General features: G+C 36.0%; 2 protein-coding genes across 3 annotated transcripts; one reads left to right on the top strand and one right to left on the bottom strand.

The window, feature by feature from the left end:
- The first annotated feature begins 292 nt into the window (after positions 1 to 292).
- hpcal1 (hippocalcin-like 1) lies at positions 293 to 11,647 on the top strand. Of its 2 annotated transcripts, XM_067383994.1 has the most exons (5): positions 293 to 2,455; positions 5,828 to 6,033; positions 7,817 to 8,237; positions 8,791 to 8,896; positions 9,358 to 11,647. In XM_067383994.1, the coding sequence occupies exons 3-5, from the start codon at positions 7,860 to 7,862 to the stop codon at positions 9,453 to 9,455; spliced, it is 582 nt and encodes a 193-aa protein (XP_067240095.1). In that variant the 5' UTR covers positions 293 to 2,455; positions 5,828 to 6,033; positions 7,817 to 7,859; the 3' UTR covers positions 9,456 to 11,647. The 2 variants fall into 2 exon arrangements, with proteins under 2 accessions (XP_067240095.1, XP_067240094.1); XM_067383993.1 differs by lacking the exon at positions 5,828 to 6,033 and having other exon boundaries at positions 300 to 2,455; positions 9,358 to 11,646.
- A 156-nt stretch (positions 11,648 to 11,803) lies between these two features.
- pdia6 (protein disulfide isomerase family A, member 6) lies at positions 11,804 to 17,997 on the bottom strand. Its single transcript, XM_067383992.1, has 13 exons — positions 17,854 to 17,997; positions 17,217 to 17,361; positions 16,840 to 16,897; positions 15,858 to 15,984; positions 15,638 to 15,744; positions 15,422 to 15,552; positions 15,109 to 15,223; positions 14,753 to 14,893; positions 14,405 to 14,489; positions 13,124 to 13,196; positions 12,810 to 12,968; positions 12,562 to 12,658; positions 11,804 to 12,479 (listed from the first exon to the last, which is right to left on the bottom strand). Exons 1-13 carry the CDS (start codon positions 17,867 to 17,869, stop codon positions 12,411 to 12,413), a joined length of 1,323 nt encoding a protein of 440 aa, XP_067240093.1. The 5' UTR covers positions 17,870 to 17,997; the 3' UTR covers positions 11,804 to 12,410.
- Between the last annotated feature and the right edge of the window lie 1,134 nt (positions 17,998 to 19,131).

The following is a 19,131-nucleotide window of genomic DNA, read 5'->3' as shown; positions in this document are numbered from 1 at the left end:
AAACTTAAATCAGATCCTAAAATGAAAAAAAAAAAAAATCTGAAAGCTGGACTTTAAGATGTAGAACATTGAGTGATACATTTTCAGGCTGCCACATGAAGAATTGGCCTATTAATTTATTTTTATTCTTTTGAAATGTAGATTCCATTGATAAATTCAAAAATCCAAATGATTAATTCATACATTGTATATGCTGCTGATGATAATATATCTAAAAATAAAAAATAGCTTCATAATTTATTATGTGTTCATTTATTTTAAATTAGATTTTGTTGTGTAAACTGTTTTTCAGCAGAAAAAAAAAAAAAAATGGAGTCAAAATGGTCTAGAGACATCGGCACACTTCCATGGAGTGACCATAAAGTCCATTGCCCCTCTGTGTCTGAGGTACATTATATCTGTCAATATTAACTGTTTGTTTTTCAGCTCAATGTCATCATGCATCTCTCAATCTCAAGAATCATTTGTAAACATGGGAGGTAACCTAGATTTTCAGTCTGGGGTCCATTCAGTTGAGGAATCTAAATGTATATTAAAAACAAATATTATAAAAACATAACATAAGTTTTGATAGTGTAGACTCATACGCTCTCAAAAAAGATGTGTTAATTTTTTTGTAATTTTTTATGACACATTTTGTGTACATAATTGACACAAATTGTGTAAATATAACACATTAGTGTGTAGAAAATCAGCAGGAATAACACATGGTTGAGTTAAAAGTAACACAAAATGTTGTCCATAACTAGACACACAGGTGTGTTAAGATATAACACAAGTTGTGTTGTTTTTAACACATCTGTTTTAAGAGTGTAGCTGATTCATGCAATGACAATGCCTTGTTATTTATATAACGGGAGCAAAGGTCATTACAATCAGAGATCAGAGATCATGAGTGTTTTTCTGTTTTGATGAGGTGTCTAATTTGTTTTTTTTAAAAATAATAAAAAAATTAGATTAAAGGGTCTTTGTATGTCAACAAGCCTTTACTGGTGAAATCAATTGATACGTTTCAAAATCACAACATGAATTTTAGGAGAGGACATACATTTTCTATATAGACCTAGAGCTACTCTTATAAATTTTTAGGAAATGTGTTTTGGAAAGTATACTTGACCTGAATTTATATATTCTGGATATATAAAATCAGTGGTCTAATCTAACACTGAAATATGACAAGCTATGTACGATTTGGGCTGTATTAGAAATCAAAAGGCAACATCTGCTGCCTCCTGGTGGAGATGTCGAACATATTGTCCATCTCAAACCTATGAATGCTATAATTGTATTGGCTAAAGTAGCCTGTAAAATATTTTTGGAATCGCGAGAATCTGAATTAAATGGTCATTTTGAGCTATAATGTCACTTTCAAGAATGTTTAAGGCATCATAACTGAATAATAAAATACAAATCCATATTTATTTTAGGTGATGATGCATCAGGTAAACTTAGTAATTAGGAAGCAAGGTATAATTTGCAGTGATTGGATTTTAGATGGTTTATTATTATTATTTAAAAAGTTTCCACAGTATAGACTAGCTGCGTATTTGCTGGGGACTGGATGGGTAAATATATTCAACAAAATCTTAAAGTTAACATATAACGACATCTGCTATTTATACTAGATTATATAGATAGCTTAATTATTTAATGACCTTTCTATTCTTTATTTACATTTTAGCTGATGGGAGTCAATAAAATGGACTGACACGTTTGTTTTCTCTATTCTATAAATTCCCAATTCTAAAGTTTCCTCTGTCCTTAAACAGTTGAATCGGTTTTATATATTCTCATCATCATCATAAAATCCAATAGTATCCAGCTGCAGACCAGTACGAGCTTTCTTTTCCGCTAGCGACTAAGAACTGTTCTTTATTGCAATCTGCTCTACTTCGGAGTGTACGGACTCGTCCAAAGTGTTTTACCCTTACAATAACGTTGTGGGTGCTCAGAAATGATTAATTTGCTAATTTTTTGTCTTCAAAAATATCGGAACGATACTACCAAAATGAAACATGAGTTTATAATGTGAACGTTCTCAAATATAATACTGACAACCCATTCCCAGATACACGAGTCCCCCCTACAGTCTGGCGGTGGACTCGTCCATTGACAGCGGAGCAGAGCTGTGTGTGTGGTGTCAGGTCTCTCGCTCAATGATGAGGTTTCAAGTGCGCCTTTGAGATGTTATGGAGTCTGTAGAATATTCTGCAATTTTTAACTTTTTCGCTTTCCATTTATTAAAACAACATTCCAACTTTTAGAGTACAAGATCGACCTGAACGTGTAAGCGTACCTTATTTAGTTTTTGTTTGTATATGCAAGCTTCTATGAGTTTTTTTTTCTTTCATGGCGAAAATGTTGAAAGTTTTGTGAGGACACTCCTTCTTCAGACGGACTAAGGCTATACAGCTGACAAATTGGGGGACATATCAGCTCTGTCATTTTCTTAGAGGTAAGTTGATGTCTATATTAAACCTCTAATGTATTTTTTCAACATATGCCGCTTTTTGTAACCCATTATTTGCACGATAGCGGTCCATGAGAATAAATACACAGCTTTTATGGTACCAAAAATAATGCAGTTCAGTCTAAATACTGGTTTCATGTCTCATATTGGCAGTCTACGATAGTTTTCACAATGGTTTTGTTTTGTTTTTCTAGGATGGAGACATTTTTTATTTATTTATTTTTTTAGCTCATGGCCAGGTCACCATAAAAATCCATTCATGTAAGCATGGGATTTTTTTTAATGCCCAGTAAAACTGACCTTATGGTGCTAAGAGGCTCTATTTTACCCTTTGCATTTAATTTAATGCAATATATCACTAGATTTCTTGATTATCTAGAGTAAAATGACTTATATATTTAGTTAGTTGCTATATATAATAAAACAGGGTGTATAGTTATAGTTACACTGCTTATGAAAGTTCTCTTATGTTATACTAATATTTGCAGTGAAGCTTCTTTTCAGTGCCAGTATGTAGATGGTCTAATAACAATAAGTTATTCTTCCGATTCAGTTGTCATTTGTATACTTAATTTCCAATCTGTTATGATCCCCTTCTGGGTCACAGCATGATCTTCACAGCAGGAGTAAGAGGTCGATTCCCCACTTTTCCAATCAAGTCTCTCCATGATGCCTTGCAATCATCTCAGTGGCATACCTGCCAGCCTGCCATCAGCATCTGAACAAACCCAGAACCATTGTCAACATTACATTTCTATTTCCATCCCTAGTTCTGGTCTGTTCTGGTTCTGATAAATACCAGCAAATGCGTAAAACTGTTTCGGGGAAATTTATTCCCTGCTCAAGACGACGGGAAATGTATTGGATGACCTCTTGACATCATTACATTTAGCGAAAAGCTATTTCGGGGAAAAATACCCTGAATTCTCAGACAAGGTACAAGCGGATTGTTTGTTTTCCTGTAATTTTACGGTCCGCCGGAGCAGCAGAAAAACTGTGTTTTCTGTTCTACTGATCTTTTGACACCTGTCAGGGTGCATTTTAGTTAGGCCACATTGGGGAATAGAAGGCTTAATGAGCCTCACACCAACACACACCCACACACACACAGTTAATTGAGCTGATGTTTTATGCATGATGGGTCAAAGATGAATACTGTACAACTGCATGCTGAATTGCACTGATGTGTACAAAGTGTGTTCCACACTTTCCAGGTAACGTTTTTCTGGCTGTTTGATCTGTGATTGTGGCAACCTGGCACATATCTTTGTTTGATTTGAATTTGGTGTAATGAAAGCTGTTATTTGGAAATGAATTAAGGGCAATAGTTGCACTGTATAGCTTTTCACACTGGTCTGTGAAAAAAATACGTTGTGTGAGTGTGTGGAATCTGGTGGCGAGACACAACATTCACGTTTGCCAGAGTGGCAGTGTTGTAATGGGGGATAGTTTAATGAAAGAAGGGAGGGTAACACAACAAGTTTGTGCAACCAAGGCTACTGGGAGTGAAATTGAAAACTAGGGCTTGTGTGGAAATCATCAAGGAATGTTTAGTCATTATATGCAATATAAGGGCTGTGACAGAATATTCCCTTTAGAGACATGGCAGAGAGAGAACAGGCATGGGTTAATCATTCAGTGAGAAGAAACTGCAATGGGGATCAGTGTAATAGAAACTGACATTTAGGATAAACAGAGAAAATATGTTAAACTAACAAATGTAAATGTATTCTTCTAGACAGACAGCTTTAGTAAATGAAATAACATTGAAATACTCACATGCTTGGCTGAACTGTACATTTCCAAACTTATTTTCACCCTTAAAGGGATAGTTAACCCAAAAATGAAATAGTTGTCATCATTTCACTCTGACTCTCAGGGAGTTCCAAGTTGTATAACTTTCCTTCCTCTGTGGAAAACTTGTACTGAAGAATGTACTGGTAATTTCTTTCCATACAGTTACAATGAATGGTGACTAGAGCTTCAAGCTCTAAAAAGGACTCTTGAGCCCTATAAAAGTATCATAAAAGTGGTTCATATGACTAATGCATGCAAGGTCATGCAATAGCTTTGTGCGAGAAACAGATTCAATTTACTGTAAGGGATAATGACATCATGCTTGCCGTGTTCATGATAGTTCAAGTCGATGTCTGATTTGTGAACAAATTATTCTTTTGAGTTGGTGATCTTTTCAGTGAATCAGTTTATTAACCATTCAGAATGAATCAGTCTGATCCTGTTCTCTAGTTCAACTCAACTGACTGGCCCTGTATGTTAAAGACTATCAGTGAATGTCAGCCTATTCCTCTTACAAAGCTGCCATACAAAAGACTTCCATACAAAACATAGTAACTACTTTTATGATACTTCAAGGATTCAGTTCCCATTCTTTGTAATTGAATGTAAAATTACCAGCAAATCCTTCAATCACTTCAATTCAATTCAGTTTTTGAACAGCATTTAGTATTTGAATGATTCATTTTTGGCTGAACCATTCCTGTAAGAAACCTGAGGTCATTCTTTGCAGTGTTGTTATAAGAAGCTATCCATCTTATTTTCCAATGTGGAAGTAAGCTGTTTTCTGTGAATGTGTGAGACTTCCGGAAATAATGTGAAGATTACCAAAGTGCAGTAAACGGTAAAACTTTTTGTGCCACAAACCAGTTTGTTTATCCACTTTTCAATGCAGAAGTTTTATATGAATGTGTGAGACTTCTGATTTATTAGCCATTATAGGGAAATAACGAGAAGTATATCGACGTGCAGTATATTGGTGGATACTTAAGAGAATACATTAAAATAATATGGTTAAGTTTGCAGTATTGAGCAGCATAACTAGCTGTTTTGTACAGCTAAAAATAACTGGAAGCGTGTGACACCGGAAGCCATACACATTCAATTTTACAAATAGCTGCTTACGTGAAAAATATGGTTTTCCCAGTTTCCTTTGGGGTGCCACTTGTATGTTTTATATTCTGAAACCACCTCTAAAGTATTATGGTTTGTGACTTGAGTGGCAGAGGATGCTTGTGAATCATGAGGTACTGGAGCATACAGTAATACACCATCTGCTCTCCATCCGAGAAGATGTGTCTCACTTTTCTCTGTTCTGATTCAATTTTTTTTTTTTTTTTTTTTTTTGAAAATTAGGCCTGTGTTCAACTCCTCACTCCTCTCATCATGTCTTCCATTTTGGTTCCTCTTCACAGAGAATGAATATGTGAGCCTGAGTCTCAGCTCTATATACGTGCCCCCTGTGATGTTGTTATTTCTGTTGGATCAGGGCCTATGGGGACCCTACTTTTTTCAGATTTTTTCCATTTTGACAGCAGCATGAGCTTACATTTTTTCCTTCAGAATGGAAAGTTCTGGGTTTCTTGTGGCTTGGTGAGTGTCTGAGGGAAAAGAGGGAGGGAACAGCAAGCTACGCCCATGTTTATGTCTGTCTGCCTGCGTGCTGCCAGGCCAGTAGCTTCACCCATGTGACTCCAGCCAAGGGAGGAGCCACCCTTTTGATGGCCCTGACAAACTAAGCAAACGGAGCAAAGCCATTTTCTGAAGAGGTGAACATATCTAGAGCACTAAAATACCTATAAAATGTCTTTTTATTGGGTAAAGTGGTAAACTAGTACCTCATTGAGAAAATGTAGCTTTAACTGAAATAATCTGTGCATATGTAAATAGATATTTATGGTATCTTTGGAAATTAAAGGTTTTTAGGTCATACCATCTCAGTAACCCATGAGTTTGTTTTTTTATTTAGCAGAAAAAAGTGTCAGTCACAGTGTTGCTCTGTGGATGCAGCACGAGATATATGGCAGAAGGTATTTTAGTCAGGAACTCGGGAACGCCAATTTATATTTATAATGAGCCATGATCTCACTTCCCCCTTGCAGTCTTGAAACCAAGAGCTTTATGGGCTAAAATAGGGCATCCCGCTTCCCTGAAAAAGAAGATGCCAGCACGAAAATATATTTTTGCAAACAGAAATATGTACTTGTCAATGGTCTTCTGCACCAGAAGCTTGCACAGGTCAGATAGTGGCTCAATGACTTCTATCTTGTGACTTGCAGTAAAAGATCTTTTAAAAATCTAGTTTAAAACACATAAGTTCTTAGAAATGTACTTTTTGTATTCATGTTGGTTTCATATGGTTTTGAAAAACTAAAATGTAATGTAACCCTGAAGTAATAATGTACTTTAAATAAAATGCATTTAAATACATCATATAATTTATTTATTGACAAATAGCATGAATTTTTAATAAATATTATATTTTTTACAACCTGAACTAATGTTTTCTTTAAAAGAAAAAGAAAAAAAAAGAAGGGCCCAATGACTTTAACACACAGTCATGAGGGTCTGCAATATGCTGATATAATTTGCTGTTTTGTTTTTTTATTTTTTTTCTGGATATTATTGCATGTTGCTTGAACCCTTGAACCACATAACTTTTTTGGTCATGAACTGATTTTAAGATGAGTTTTTAGCATTCTTTTTTCAAATATTAATAAGCAGTGAAGTGGTTTTGTTAAAATATTTTTATTTAAAAAAAAAAAGAAAATAAATTAAAGACATGCTTATCATAGAAGAGATCATTATATGCACGAACTGCATTTTATATGTTTTTTTGAATACATTAATAATTAATAATCAATTAATAAATGAATATTTCCAGACAAAAATAGGGGCGTCCCTAATGCTAAAATAAGATTCAGAAATATGAACATAAAAACCAAAGAATGGAGTAGTAAAAAGAAAGAGAGGATAAGTGCATATGGCCATGTAGCTTATATAACCTATCGTTAAATTTCAGTCCCTGCCACCTCACCATTTATATGGTCTTTATATGATTTGTTTAAATAGAACGAGCAGTGCCTCACACTCTGCCCCCTCTTAACGCCGCAAGCACAGGCTCATGTACAGTAAGAGACACCAACCGTTCCAAATTACCCACACACATGCAAAAAAATAACATCTCTTCTTCATCTCCCTGGTAACCCACGCCGTCTTGATTGTTGCTAAGGTGGTCTGGTGACAGTTATGCCCTCATATGAGCCTCCCTGAATGCTGCTCAGTGCCCTCCCTGCTTTACCCCACCTGCTCCCCCACTGTGAAGGAGTCAATAAATTCTCACCTTAACAAGGTTTTAAATGGTTTCCATGGATACCATGATCCACTCCCTCAATTTGGAAGGCTAACACGTTTTCCATTATTCTGAAACCTACATCTGGCAGAGGAAATGTGAATCTCTTTATTGTGGCTTGTGTAGAATGTATAAAAAAGACTAATTTGGGTTTGAAAATATCTAAGTAGCTACTTTATTCTTTGTGATTGTGCTGACAGGGAGCAGCAAGGGTCTGGGAAAAGTCTGCGAGAGAGTTTCATCATGGGTAAACAGAACAGCAAGTTGCGACCCGAGGTCCTCAACGACCTGCGGGAGAACACCGAGTTCACGGACCACGAGCTGCAGGAGTGGTACCGCGGCTTCCTGAAGGACTGTCCGTCGGGCCACCTAACGGTAGAGGAATTCAAGAAGATCTACGCCAATTTCTTTCCCTACGGTGATGCTTCGAAGTTTGCGGAGCACGTGTTCCGCACCTTCGACACCAACGGCGACGCCACAATCGACTTCCGGGAGTTCATAATCGCTCTGAGCGTGACCTCGCGTGGAGGCCTGGAGCAGAAGCTCCGCTGGGCCTTCAGCATGTACGATCTGGATGGCAACGGATACATCAGCCGAGCTGAAATGCTGGAGATCGTACAGGTGAGGTATTTTTTATTTACTTTTTAGTATTTTTGGTTTCATTTGCATTTCTGTATTTTAGCTGGCGAGCCATTGTTTTTAGAGCAGCTTGTTCCATATCAATATTGGCTCAGTCTAATGTTTGGTGATACAGACCTCCTTGAATAAACAGATCTCCTCAATCAAGTGTTCCACAGGCCATATGGTCTTGCCACAAATGGTGACCAAACACAAAGGCTTTGTTCGCTACTTCAAAGGGACTGTTGACTCTCGATGTTAATAACATAGATGGCTCTTTTACACCTGCAACAGAGGACACGCTATAAAACAATATCTGAAAGTGACATTAAATGTATCTGGCAGAGAAACCGGCTCATGATCATTTGCATTGATTACACTGATATAAAATGTTGATTGAAGCTGTGACAGTAACAGCTGCGTTGTGCAACTTTTGACTATCAGTTGTAGCATTATAAAGACAGTCTTATCAAATGTGTTGCTACTGAAAACTGAAACCTTTGCATGTGACAGCAAACTACCATATGCTTTGACACAGTTCCATTCATTTTCACAGGCAATTTACAAAATGGTGTCATCTGTGATGAAGATGCCCGAGGATGAGTCAACGCCAGAGAAACGCACAGATAAGATATTCCGACAGATGGACACGGACAACGATGGTACGCCTCCTGAGATCCGTCTCCCACTCACTGATAATATTTATATAGACTCTTAAAGTTATATATTATAATTCTATATTGTCTTTGTTTTACAGTATAAATATCTACATATTCTTAAACACGATTCTTGAGAAGCAAAATTGTGTAAGAAATCAAGATTTATCTTACCCAATTGCCAAATAGTTTTTTCTTAAGCCAAATTTAGTGTTTTTAATGTCTTATGTAACTTTGCTTTCCAAGGACATTCATCTTGCTTTAATGATGTTAAGATTTGGAAAACAAGGCATAAATACTAGTTAAGAAAATCATTTTTCACAGTGTCCATGACAACCACTGACACGCAAATGAACCATTAAGCCATATTTAGAATTTATTTAAGTTCCAGGATATTTGACCACCACTGAAATGTTACTCTTGGAAATGAACAAAATAACTTTTTTGTTGTTTTTTCAAATCTATAGGCAGACTGTCTCTGGAGGAATTCATCAAAGGTGCCAAGAGTGACCCCTCTATCGTCAGACTACTGCAGTCTGACCAAAGCACCTCTCGACAGTTATAAATACAGGTCTTAAAAGCAGCTGACAGGCAACCACTCACATGCACACTGAAAAGACAAGATTATTTGAAAGGTAGCTGATGGCGTCATCAATGATAATTTTCCTGCTTTAAAAGTTTCCTTGTTCATGGGTGGTCACCTGTTTCATCAGTATTCCAGCCTGATTTTATTTTGATGTAATTCTGTTTTTCACTGGCATTGCTGAGCAGTCATAATGTCTGGGCTGGGTCAACATTTGAAAGACCCCTTGAATTCAGTTGTCAAAAATCCACTTTTAGCAGATATTCACATTTTAAAACTTGCTCTTCTTTTGGTTGGTTGCATTACACAGATTTTTGTCAAATCAAATGCTCTCTAGATTGATTCTGCAGAATTGTCAAGTTACTTCATGGTGTCTTTAAGTGATGACTAAAAATATTTATATTTTCAAAGGTTTGCATTCCACTTAAAAAGTGTAAATGACTAGTCAGTACCACGTGCAAATTCCCAGAATGGCTATTAGGCCTAAACATGGTGCCTCATTTATGAAACGTGCGTATGCAGAGTTTTGAGAGTTGCAGTACTGCAGGTATTTGGAAATCTAAGCAATTCTTGCCCCTCGCCATTCTCAAGTAAAGGATTTGGATGTTGACTGGTGCTCTTTTATATGTTAATGACATTAATTAGGTGGCGTTTACAAAGTTTTTGTTCTGTAAATCACGTACGCACATTTGAGAAATGATTGTAAGATCAAATGTTTTATTGCTTTTTCTACGCAATATTTTATAAATGAGGCCCATGAAGTTCTGCTTGTAAATATTCCATTTGTTTTGCATTCAGTCAAGCTAAAATATCTCCAGAGCACTAGTTACATTCCCTTGACGTGTTCTAAACTTGATCACCATAGTATTTGTGCTAGGTATTTTTTGGTTGGATGTTGGGTTTTATGCATCAGGTACAGTCTAGCTACTTTCGGAGCAGTCTGCTGTCCGGCCAATTATGATCGACTTTAACTTTATTTTAAAAGGAAAGTATTGCTTCTTTTAGTATGTAACAGAACATGCCAACAGTTTAGGGTCAGTAAGTTTTATTTGTGCTTTTATTTTTGAAGGAAAAACTTTTATTCAGCAAGGATGCATCACATTTTCTATATTGTTACAAAAGATTTCAAATAAATGTTCTTTTGAACTTTTCTATTCATCAAAGAATTCTGAAAAAAAAAAAAAAAAAAAGCTCCATTGTTTCCACAAAAACATTAACCAGATGGCTGCTGAAACCAGCTTTGCAATCACAGGAAAAAATTACAAATATAAAATATATTAAAATAGAAAATTGTATGAAATATTTCGCAGTATTGCGGTTTTTACTGTATTTTTGATCGAATAAATGCAGCCTTGGTGAGCATAAGAGATTTCTTTCAAAAAAATAATAAAAAAACTGTTACTGAAACTAAACTTTTGAACAGTAATGAATGCCTGCTGTTTGGTGCTGGGGTTTCATTTCCATTGTATTTTGATTTCAAATATAGCCTTTAGATTTCAAATACAGATGTGCTAAAATAAGCAGGTCAGAAATGTACAATATAATCATTCATAATTACTTTTCTGCTTCGTTTTGGTTTCAGTCCTAACATAAGCAGACAAACGTTTCATAACTCTTTCTGCCCTTAAGGTTAAAAAAACCCCAGCAACCATCAGCCTTTAGGCTACTCATTAATATTTGAACGCTGTTGTCCGTTTGGACATATGGCACAGATACAATGGCAGACAGGCGGTTAGTTTCTATTTGTCCTTTCACCAGTCCAGTGTCAACATGAACAGTAGCGATTGTTAGATAAGCAGCTCCATGGAATGCAACAGTAATACTAAGTGTCTTCAAGTTTCCGTTAATGGAAACATTGGATAATGCTCTTAATTTGCTCTTCTGCATGTGTGGTATTTCAGTGCTCCCTTAGTATTTTTTTCTCTGTAAAATGACTGTTGAAGTGAAATGCCAAAACTAATATTTGTACTGGATATATATTAGCTTTATGAGTCATTTCTAATTTTGTATAGCGTTAATTGTGAAAAAAAAGGTTGTATACTGCAGCTGGGATTGGATGTCCAGCCATATTTTTGTCAAGCCAAAGCATCAGTGCGAATCTGAATGTTGTATCTTTACAACTGATCAGTGTATTTGTCTGCATGAAGTCTCAATAAACCACTGATTCATAGGCCTCTGGTGTCTATCAGAGTTACTTCTGTGGTAATAAAAACGAGTCAATTTATTATTTTTGTTTTATTTTCATAACAAAAACATTTTTTCTTTCAAAACAAAGCTGTGTAAGAAAAATCTACACGATGCCCACATTACACCCGGTCTAGCACACAAGACAAATGGGCAAACTGGGATACAGGTTGGCTGACATTCTTTTCAGTAACACAATTTAAAAACAAATAGAAAAAAAAGAAAAAAAAAAACTCACATGAGAGGGATAAAGGGTGAAAATGGAAACGTTAGGCTTCTCGTAACTCCAGTGAAATGAGCTGCTGAAAATCACAGAAAGGCTAATATAAATAACCACTGGTTTATCTCATTAACAGAAAGACCAGTACCATCGGATTAAATCTAGTCAATGAAACATATTAGAAAGTGTCCTATGATGAGCCTCTGTGTGACATCTGCTCACTGGAAACAAGTGATTGATAATCACAGAGCCACATTCTCCTTCATCAAGCTGATTGAAAGATCCAATCAGTCACCAAAAGCGAAGAAGGAATTGAGGCAGAGCGTAGCTCAATCATGATGTACATACTGAAAAACCTCATTTTTAAACTAACAGGGGGATGTTTTCTTTTAAAAAGCTGCACAACCATTTGCTTTATTTGTATGTTTTTAGGAGTCTCAAGGAAGTTCATGTCCCAACCATCCCCTCATCCATGGGAGAGAAGACATGGGCAGCATTTGGGTCTCAGAGGTCTAGAGTGGTTTAGACCAGGCTCATAACTCATCCTTCTCCAGATCGTCCAGATCCACATCGCTCAGATCAATGTCATCCTCCATGGGCAACTGAGGAAAGGCCAAAAAAAAAAAGGGGGTTAAGAACAGGAAAGGATGACATCCATCCACTCTCAGTGTACTCTCTACTCACCACTCCATCTTTCCCATCCCAAGGCTCCACAGTGTTGATCTTAGGCAAAGCTCCGCCTCCCACCGTAGCAGTGGAGCCACGGCCAACAGAAAGTTCCCTGCATAAATAAAGACATTAATAGTTTAACAACATAAAACAGGCTGACAGTTAGAAGGGCCATTATAAACAACACCTTAAATCTACTGTATGTTAACAGTCTCTGTGATGTAACTTGTTTCCCAGTAATATAAACTCCAGCCTTCTGTTACCTGAGGAATTCGTGGATGCCTGTTTCACTGAATGAGCCTTTAAGCAGAGCGAACTTCATCTTGCGAGCATTAATGGCTGCCATGGCTGGATAGCCAAATCCACCGATTCCCAGAGAGGCCTCTAGCTCCATCTGTGCCCCTGCTTCAGTCCACAACCAACTGTAGAGAGAGGAAAGAGTGAGATGTGTATGACTGCATCCCGCTCTCTATTCCCTGAAGTCTCGTCTCTGCCACACAAGCAGCGACATGTACTGGTGTTATTTATGGGCAGGCTGATCTCAACTTGTACTCTGGATGATGCTGAAAATACTGACCCCCACATCTTCTTCTTGTATTTCTCTGCCATCATCTTCATCACTTCCAGGTAAGAGTTTCTTCCAGACGCACCTGCAAGCATAGAGAAAATCAAATTAACAGTGTTGTCGCTGCTGCTTATTTAGGGATGCAACAATATGAAAATTTTGGCAGATACAGATAACTGATAATTCTTTATATTTGAAAGCCAATATATTATTTTAATATATTATTTTTTATCATCCAATATATTGGCTGATAAATCTGAATCAAAATTTATGGATTTTTTGAGAGCCTGATTACAAAAACAAGTCTCGCCATTAAAAGCCATGTCCCAAGCACACAATTATAAAGTTCACATTACAATATTATGTAGCCTATATGACAGACTTGCATTGTACTTAACTGTATTTTCCTTTTTTAAGTTATTTCAATCATATTTCAAGCAATTCATAACCATCATTGTGGACAGTGCACATCTGAAGTGTCTCACTTGAAGGAAAAAATCGGCTTTATTATATCAGCCAAATTTTCTCATTGAGCCGATAACGATTACAAATTAACATATTGGCCAATGCCGATATACTACCGTTTTTGTTTACAAGGACTACTACAAATTGGTGGTTAATTGAAATAAAGCTGAAATTAAATAATTACATGATAAACAAAGGAAAATTAGAAACATTGGCAACTAAATGAAATAAAACAAGTACTAAAATTACTAAAACTGAAAAAAAAAGCTACAGAAATTATATATATATATAAAACAAAAAATAATGACAATTACTCAAACGTCAGTAAACAACTGGTATCTGATAAATGGTGGATATTAAAATTCTATACTATTTTTGTAAAGAAAAAAAAAAATCAATTTAATTTAATTTAATCTTTTTTAATTTAATCTAAAATTAATCCATTTAAATGCAACAAGTGAATTGAAGAATCACAGCATTTTAATGTACAGTATGAAAAAAATTAATTTTGAGATTTTCTAAAGATTACAAGTGAATGTTTGATGACAGCAAATGTAATCTAAACGTAAAAATAAAGGTCATAAAATGACCATGCACAATAAAAAAATAAAATAATAATAATAATAATAATAATAATAATAATAATAATAACAAATAAAAAAAGAAACTTTGATATTATCATCATCATCCAATAACCTATAACCAATATATTGTGCATCCCTAGTGAACTGACTGTTTGAGAGGCTTGTCATTTTCACATTTTACTTCTTAAAAACAATAGTCTTGATTAAATCATTTGATGTGTTTTAGGTTGACGTTGTATCCTACCTGTGTCTAGAATGTGAGGCAACACAGCTATGATACACAGCTGATAGTCCTCGCAGGTCTTCTTCAAAACCTCTTCACTCAAAATCTAAATGAAATAAAAACCACATGAATATAAACCAAACTATACCTTTATAAACTATAAATTATGCATACATGCATGCAACTAACCTTAAACCAAACCCTAATCCTAACCCTCTAGTAAGCACATGTAGTTCATTAATATTACTCAGTACTTAAATGTATAATTACACTGTAATAAGGACACCTTAAAACAAAGTGTAACCAAATAATAGACATTAGTTACACCATATTCTTTAATATGATAAAAATAGAAGAGAAAACACACACCTCTTGAAGGTCTGGAGGAGGGATGTTATCAGAGAAGAGGTCCAAGGCACGAGCAACGATGTCAGATCGGGTACGTCCCCCCTGATAGTCCTCTGGCTCCTCTCCTTTACGAAAGATCTTGATGGTGGGGAATCCTCGAATCTATCAATAAAGATGTCATTAGTGAACCCAATGACCCGAGGAGAAAAAAATGGCTCACAGAAAAATGGCATAAGGACATTCAACAAAAATGAGCTAATAAAAATGTTCATCGTCCAAAACAAATGAATATTTTTTGATAAGGACATAATTGGGATCTGAAAATAAATTAGGGACAATGTAAGAATTATTTATATTGAAAGACATCAAATAAGTACCCCATAGCGGCTTGCCAAGCCCTGGTGAACAGTAGCATCCACAGCACCCAGTTTCACTTTACCCTTCGTCTGCTCTTTGACTTCTGTGGCGGCCGCTGTCCATTCCGGCTCAAGACTGGAAACATTAAAGAAAGTCAACATGGGAATGCCCAGCCAGCAGAGGAATTTCATTGTGTCTTTGAATCCTTGTAAATAATTGATCATGGATTCAGCGCTTCAATAATGCATGGCGCAGCATGTCAGGTACTATTTCAGTGGAATGACAGACAGACAAGTCTCATGATGTATGCGAGACACGGAGAAAGTCACATACTTTTTGCAGTGTCCACACCAGGGGGCGAAGAACTCCACCAACCAGACATTGTCGCTGTCCAGCACTGTACGGTCAAAGTTATCGTCGGTCAGCTCCACCACATCCTTCTTATTGCCAGCACCGCCTCCACTCTGATCACAACATCACAGAGGAGTCAATCAATGGTAGGCAAATAAAGCAATATGACAACAAAATCTTCATGCAGAGCTTCAATACCTGTCTGCTGTAGTCTGAGCCTCCAGTCTTTCCACCAAGTCTGTCTTTGACCAAGGAGCGAAGAGCATTCAGAGCTGCGTCTACAATGGCCTGACTGGTACGGCCACCTAGGACAGAGAGAGAATGAACTCTACTTAGGGAGGAGCAACACTTTCTTATGGCCATAAAACATTTTCTTTACATGCATGCCAAGATGTTTTATGAAAATGCAGTACTGAACCTTGGTAATCCTCTGGTTTTTGTTTGTTGGCTCCAAAGATCTTGATCGTTGGGAAACCTCGGACTCCATACTGGCCTCCCAGGGAGTTGTGTTGGTCTGCATCCACAGCACCCAACTTCACAATGCCCTGTACCAAAACACAAATGCTATCAATGATCTTTTTTATATCCATTTTCACTTTTAGATTGATTAGATGAGACAGGCTGCTTGTTACTTCTGAATTTTAAGATACAAAAATAAGTGATGGGAATCAAAGTATTTAAAGATTCAGGTTTCAATTCATGCTCCATTTAACAAGTATGGTTCCATAAAGTTCTTTTAACGCTTTCCCCACCATTGACGGAATTTTCCGTCATTTATGAGACAACGCTTCTCCATCATTGATGGAATTTTCCGGCTTTCTGTATTTTCAATGTTATATGATAATTCCGCATCTTCTGAAAGAATACAGAAGCTCCGGATCAAAACACAGGAAAAGAGGAGGAGAAACAAGCGATAAAAGCATTGCTTATGCACGTTGTAGTCTTTGAGGAAAAAAAAAAAAAAAAAAAAACCATATTAGCTTTTTGTTCAAAATGTTGCTTTTCCAGTGTTGATAAATAAAAAAGCACAAAAAAATTAATACAACAAAATATTCTTGGGGTCTTTGATGAATGGCAAGTTTAAAATAAAAGGATTTTGTTTTTTTATTTTAAATAGAAATATTTAGTTTCTATAAATGTCACATTTGAACAATTTAATGCATCCTTGCTGAATAAAAGTATTAATTTCTTTAAAAATTTAAAATCTTACTTCAAAACATTTGAATGGTAGTGTATACTACATTTTGTTATCTACACTTTGGAAGAATGCAAGTTCAATGAATCATTCTGTGCCAGTAACATGAACCGGTTAGGAATAAGCCAAAGTTCTTAATTTTCAAGCGAAATAGAAATTTCTGAATAAGTGTAATTTATTATGTAATCTTAAATTCAGAATTTACCTTTAAAGCTGTGGCTGCTTTCTTCCACTCAGGAGCCAAGCTCTTGCAGTGACCACACCTTTAAGAAAAAATTGCAGGTATTGCACATAAACATCTAAACACCATCATGAAACGTGTATCTACACAGGTGTAATAATGATTCTCATGACTGCATTATGCATCATTTGAAAACTGACTAATGAGATGTAAAACAATGCAAATGAAGTGCCTAAAGAGTAAGAGTAGCTATGACTCATACTTTCAATTTTATACAAGAAAGCAACAGATTGGGCTGATTCAGCACCAGCATTTCAGACAGTAACCTGATCTGTAACTACAAATCTAGAGATCTCTATGAGTGACACATATCCCGGTTCCACCAGACTCTCACAACTTACCAGGGGGCATAAAACTCGACCAGCCAGAGACTGTCACTCTGCATGACTTCCCTGTTAAAGTTGGAGGGGTTGAGTTCAACCACATCATCACTGGCAGAGTAGAGACCGTGGACAGAGAGAACAGTCAGAGAACACGCCAACACACCTGAGAAGATAAAGAAGGAGAAAAATAGTTAATAACTGCAATGTTTTGTAAAATCAAGAACCACAGCATGAAACACTGCAGATGGTTCATAACAAACAGGACTTTCTACTACCAGACTCTACATACAAGAGATGAATGCAGAATCTCAATTGTGCATTTAATTATTATTCACTAATTGTTCTTGTGCAAAATGAAGATGAATTTGCTACAATGTATAGGCCCAACCACCACTTTACAACACTAACTATATTATACTATAGTATTACTCTTACATGTACGGATTTAATGTTAAAAATCTTCATGAAACACTCTTCAGTTGGTTTACAGAATTTTTTCTACTTTTCCATTTTGTCATATTAACCTCCAAAGTACTTCTACATGCAGAGACTAAAGTTAGTCTCTCTACACCTGACAGTTTGCTTGCAAACGCATTTGAGTCAATAAAACGCGTCTCTACAGCTGAGTTAACGCCTTTATATCAATATAACTCACCCAAGAGCGCTCGCATGGTTGTTCTTTGTGTCTAGGCAGTATCTTGTTCAAGGCTTCTTCTTCAGGCTGTGTTAGTGCTGTGTGAGCCGCATGAACTCTCCACCTCACTCACTGCATCACACAGCATCTCCAACCAGCAGCGTAACAACACAACACAGTCGTACCGTGGCCCGCGCTGATTGGCGCGCCTCCACCCGGAGACGACCTTAGCCAATAGGAGCTCGACGTGTAGTTCTGTGCCTTGGTGAGGTACGGTGGCTATGAGGTGGCAAAATAGTTTAATGAAATGTACAAAAGTAATTATGTATTGTAAATAGACTGTAGGTATTGTAACAAAAGTAATATATAATGACTAAACGTTGCTATTTTATTTTCCAATACACCCACGTGACCCATTTTAATGTAAGATAAAGACAATTACATACTTGTGATATTTATAATGTTATACTTATATGAATTAGGATGTAATAATAAAATATAGACGCATGTTCAAAGAAAGATTTTAATTTCAGTCATATTATCATCAAATTAACATAATAGGTATGAAATTACTTTAAAAAAAACACAAAGAGTATAAAAATATAAGGGTGTTCTTCAAGCTATTTTAAGTAAATATAATCATTAGAATATTATTGATTGTGCACATCTAGAATGTCCCTTTTAGCTGTAATTGTGTAAAATTAAGCAAATAACATGATGAACATATTATATAACTATGTATGATACATAAAATGTCAGCTGTGAGATTAGCCTTAGTAAAGGTCAACCATTTTATTCCATTAAAATGTTTAAAATGTCATTTGCATTACTTCTACCACAGAATGTTATTAAACACAAGTTGAGATGTGGAGGAAATGTTCATGATGTTCAGAAATAAGACTAAAATTAAAATATTAGTGATAGACACTGTTAAACACTGTAATTAGACAAATGAATCATATCAAAGTTTTTTAAGAGAGTCCACAGTGCCAAAAGAACTTATAGTTGAGGAACACCCGTAAAAAGCCTCTATACATTCTGTTGTCAAGAGCCAAACACCATTTAATAATATTAACAACAGACAGATGATCTCATACTCATATTTGCATACAATAAATATAATGACATGCATTTGTAAATTAATGTATTTAAATGTATTTAATCAGCTGTGATTGTACATGATGCCATCCATTTCAATAATCTGTTTTGTGCATATTGTGCTGGTAGCAGGTGATTGATCAGGTTATCCTGAGATGTTGAAGATCTTCTGGGTGAAAGCTGAAGGCAGAGAAAAGAACA

This window comes from Chanodichthys erythropterus, chromosome 4 (assembly GCF_024489055.1).
Source record: "Chanodichthys erythropterus isolate Z2021 chromosome 4, ASM2448905v1, whole genome shotgun sequence".
Taxonomy (NCBI): domain Eukaryota; kingdom Metazoa; phylum Chordata; class Actinopteri; order Cypriniformes; family Xenocyprididae; genus Chanodichthys; species Chanodichthys erythropterus.
This window is presented reverse-complemented; position numbering and strand designations above follow the sequence as displayed.